Source organism: Nestor notabilis, unplaced genomic scaffold (genome assembly GCF_000696875.1).
Source record: "Nestor notabilis isolate BGI_N333 unplaced genomic scaffold, ASM69687v1 scaffold17478, whole genome shotgun sequence".
Classification (NCBI taxonomy): Eukaryota; Metazoa; Chordata; class Aves; order Psittaciformes; family Psittacidae; genus Nestor; species Nestor notabilis.
In genome coordinates, this window is record NW_009938927.1 from 17672 (window position 1) to 21949 (window position 4278).

The 4278-nt window shown below is 59.6% G+C and overlaps 1 protein-coding gene across 1 annotated transcript in view; it reads right to left on the bottom strand.

Moving 5' to 3' along the window:
- Positions 1–4278, bottom strand: part of ABCA2 (ATP-binding cassette, sub-family A (ABC1), member 2) — a gene marked incomplete at its 5' end in the record, with an annotated part of 19023 nt that overhangs the window by 10146 nt on the left and 4599 nt on the right. The window contains 10 exon segments of the mRNA XM_010019609.1: positions 102–234; positions 418–494; positions 753–873; positions 975–1159; positions 1586–1768; positions 1853–2049; positions 2350–2562; positions 2836–3016; positions 3307–3471; positions 4035–4239. Coding sequence (XP_010017911.1) covers positions 102–234; positions 418–494; positions 753–873; positions 975–1159; positions 1586–1768; positions 1853–2049; positions 2350–2562; positions 2836–3016; positions 3307–3471; positions 4035–4239 — 1660 coding nt within the window.

The following is a 4278-nucleotide window of genomic DNA, read 5'->3' on the forward strand; positions in this document are numbered from 1 at the left end:
CGGGCCCGGGGGGCACCAACCTTGCAGACTGATGTTATCGGGATCCTGCCGGTTATCGAATAGGGGCGCGTAATCCCCAAAGAACTCAGAATAAGCCCCACCTTCATCACCCCGCACTGAGCCCACCGAGGAGGCTGAGCGCAGGGACGCCTGTGACTGCGCCAGCTTGGAGCATGTCACCAGGTTGCTGAGCTCCACCTCAGGCTTCTCCAGCACAGCCGCTTCGGCCAGGACCTCCCCATTGGCCTCGGGCTTTGGGCCCAGCTCGATGGTGGGTGGCTGCAGGGTGTCACCCCGCACTGAGCCCACCGAGGAGGCTGAGCGCAGGGACGCCTGTGACTGCGCCAGCTTGGAGCATGTCACCAGGTTGCTGAGCTCCACCTCAGGCTTCTCCAGCACAGCCGCTTCGGCCAGGACCTCCCCATTGGCCTCGGGCTTTGGGCCCAGCTCGATGGTGGGTGGCTGCAGGGTGTCCTTCTTCGACTCCTTCATGTCTGTAAAGAGAAGGCAGGTTGCCACCGGCCATGCCACCCTTCAACTGTGGCACAGAGCAGGGATGGACCTGCTCTGCAAACATGGGGAGCAAAGGCTGGCTGCCGTGGGCTGGGCTTCACTGAAGATCTCTCCTCCCCTTGGGACAGGAGACTCCCAAGGCAGCCACACACAAGGGGACAGACGTCACCAAGCCCCTGCAAAGGCTCATGGCCCCTCACCAGCCCCAGCAGCACCATGTGCATTCCCACTGCCCATACCCGCGTCACTGTTCTCGAGAGACTGGTCCTCCTCAGACACCTTCAGAAAGACCTCCTCCAGCGTGGTGTCCATCAGCCCAAAACTGGTGAGGTCCAGCTCCTCCAGGCTCTGTTCCAAGTGCTGTGGAGGCAAAATGCTGCATGAGGAGGGCAGGAGGTGCCCGCAGTGCTGCAGCTCCAAACAACCACCTGTCTGCCCACTCTGCCAGCCCCAGTGGGTACCTGGAAGAGCCTCTCAAAGCACCCTTTCTTGACAGCCTCGCTGGGCAGGACGTAGGAGAGCTCAGTATTGGTGTCCGAGATGAGGAGGCAGGAGGCCACGTACTTCTTGATGAACTGGGAGACGCGAGGCTCAGAGCAGGGGCTGACGGAGCAGTGGGCTGGAGGGCTGTGCGGCTGGGCTGACTCTGGGGCAGAGAGGCAGCACTGGTTGGTCACTACACAACTGGCCTCCCATCAGGACCCAACATGTCCACCCTACACCCCAGTGCTGTGGGGCCTCTCCAGCCTTCATCATTGGGTGCTGTGGTTTCCTGGTCGCCCAGCCTGCCCTGGGGATGGTGCTCTGCACTGCAGCCACACTGGACATCTCCAAGAGCAGCCCATGGGCCAGACAGAACCAGTGCCTGGAAGCAAATATCACCAAGCAAGGTCTAATGTGGGACCCAGATAGGAGAAATCAATGCTACCTTCTACAGCCATGCCTTATCCCCCTCCACCCTCCATCTGGCCTGAGACTCTGGGTGGGAGCACTTGGGTGTTGACCTTTCCAGGGCTGAAGAAGGGCTGGTCCCATCTCCGCCTTTAAACAGAGGGTCCCACTGCCCCCAGACCTGTGCCATTTCTGGCGTCCGACTGCTTCTTCACTACCGTCAGCTTGTAGCCATCACCATACGTGCTCTTAAGGAAGAGTGGAGAGCCACAGCACTTGAGCTTGCCATGGGAGATGATGGCGATGCGGTCACCCAGCAGGTCAGCCTCGTCCATGTGGTGTGTGGAGAGCAGGATGGTCCTCCCTGATGGTGGCACAGAGCTTCAGTGGAGGGGCCAGGGCCACCACAGCCAGAGGAGCAATGCTGGGCTCTGCTGCTTCCACTCACCTGGCTTGTACTTGAGGATGAGGTCCCAGATGGCCCTGCGTGCATATGGGTCCACACCAGCCGTAGGCTCGTCCAAGATCACAGCCCGTGACCCACCCACAAAGGCTATAGCCACCGAGAGCTTCCTCTTCATGCCCCCTGATAGAGTCTGCACCAGGGAGTGGCGTTTGTTGGACAGCTCCAGGTCCTCAATCATCCTGGGGACAGGGGAGAAGCACCAGGGATTCTGGGGGGCTGTACTGGTGCCCAGTGCCTGCAGGGAGCAGGTGATGCCTCTTCCCTGTGTGGCACCTATGTTCCCCCAGCTGCTAGGACAGCCCAGCTGCAACCAGGCTACAGCAGCACCTTCTCCTGGCTTCCACAGCCTGATACCCCAAGTTTTGGAAAGCACCTGGTAGAGCTGCTCCAGGGGACAGCTCTCCCACCAGATCACCCACCATGGCTTTAGGCAGCAGGAAGGGGACCCACTCATGCAAAAGAAGCTGGAGGGTGCCTACTTGTCCATCTCCTTGCGGATCTCCTCCTCTGCCATGCTCTTGAGCTGTGAGTAGAACCACAGGTGCTCTTCCACCGTCAGCCTGTCAAACAGCACATTGTGCTGGGGACACATGCCCAGGTTCTTTCGTATCTCATCCATCTCCGTTCGGATATCATGGCCGTAGATAGTAGCGGAGCCCGAGGTTGGAGGGAACAAGCCAGTGAGGATGGACCTGGATGGATGGAAAAAGGCAACAGTATGAGGAACCTCAGATTCCTCTGTCTGATCTCAATTGCAACCACCTCCAGGAGCATCTTCTGGGCACAGGCAGAGCAAGACAGTGCAGGGCCTGCTGTCTGTCCCCCTTTCATGCTACCCCTACATCCACACCACTGCCTGCACAACACTACCTGCCCCAGGGCCCTGCCAGGACACCACAGCACCTTCCCACCCACTGTAGCTGGCCAGAAGGACATGGCCTATGTCTGCCCTGACGGGCACTCACATAGTGGTGGTTTTCCCTGCGCCGTTGTGCCCCAGGAAGGACACCACCTGGTTCTCATAGAGGTTGAGGCTCAGCTTGTTCAGTGCCAGCTTCTTATCCGTCTTGTAGACCTTGGTGAGTTTGTCAATGCAGACAACCAAGGGGAGATGGGTGGGCTCCTCCTCGATGCCACGTGTCTCCTCTGCTGTGAGAGCGGGATGGTGAGAAGCTGGTGGGTGTCAGGAAGGCTGAGCTTGGAGTGGGGTCCCCAGGGGATAAACCTTCATCCCACAGTGGCTGTGCCAGCTCATGGACTCCTCCCCTCTGCTTCTCGCCAGCTTCCCCTCATCCCATGCCACAAACAGCAGCTCCCAGACAGGCAGCAGTGCCTGGGCAAGGATTCTGCCCTGAGAAGGGCACAGGGGACACACAGGGCTCCACGGCCACAGCAGGATCCTGTGCCACCCACCGCGGGTCCCTGTCTGCCCTCACCCATCCTCCGGCTCTCCATGGCGCAGGCCTGATCCTCCTCCATGATGCTGAGGCGGGTGGTGCGGGACCATGGCCATGTCCACTCCCAGGTCTCCACTCGCCCATTGCCCAGCCAGTAGGACTTCTGGAAGGGGAAGTACCAGGGCCGCGGCAAGCCAAACATACCTGCAATCACCCAGTGTAGTCAGAGCAGCCCTGCACCCATACCTGAGGGCCAGGAGAGAGCTTGGCACAGGTACGGGCACAGGCATGGGCCCGCAGGTTTCCCAGCTGAGGGACACCACTGCGGGGTGGAGGTTGCAAGCACCCTGGTCAACTGGGCTCAGGGCAATGCTGCTGAGCTGCACAAGGAAGAAAGGTCCACTGGGCTTTGGGGTGGGCTTGGCTCACAGTTTGGTTTCACTAGAAAGATAAGGAAGCACGTGAGACCCCTGCCCAAGCAGACAATATGGAGGACCTGTGCTCCAGTGTGGACACCTTGCTTTGCTACAGCTGGCTAGTGAACTGCGACATGCAACTGAAGATCTCCAAGGAACCTGCTGGTGTCACCAGTGGGTCAGGGCATATGGGCAGGTGTCCCCAGCAGGACACACGCAGGGGACCCTAAAGGCACACAGTGCTGAATCCCACCATGTCAGAGCTGGGCAATGCCAGCAACCAGCAGCGTCCCCAGTGAGGAGGCTCCCGTAACATCAGAGGTGCCCTCATGCCCCACTGCTCACACCTACCTGGGTGCACAGCCTCAATGTACCATGTGAGCACCCCATACACCACAGCATCCACGATCAGCATCATCATAGACAGGAGGAGGTTGAAGTCATCTCCTTCCACAGGCGACTGGCTGAAGGTGTGCCACTGGATGCCCACACCGGCCACCTCATACAACGCAAAGTACTTGGAGCCCAGTCCGAAGGCTGTGGTGGACATGAGGGACTGCAGAGAGGTGAAGAGGATGAAACGCCAGCAGGAACC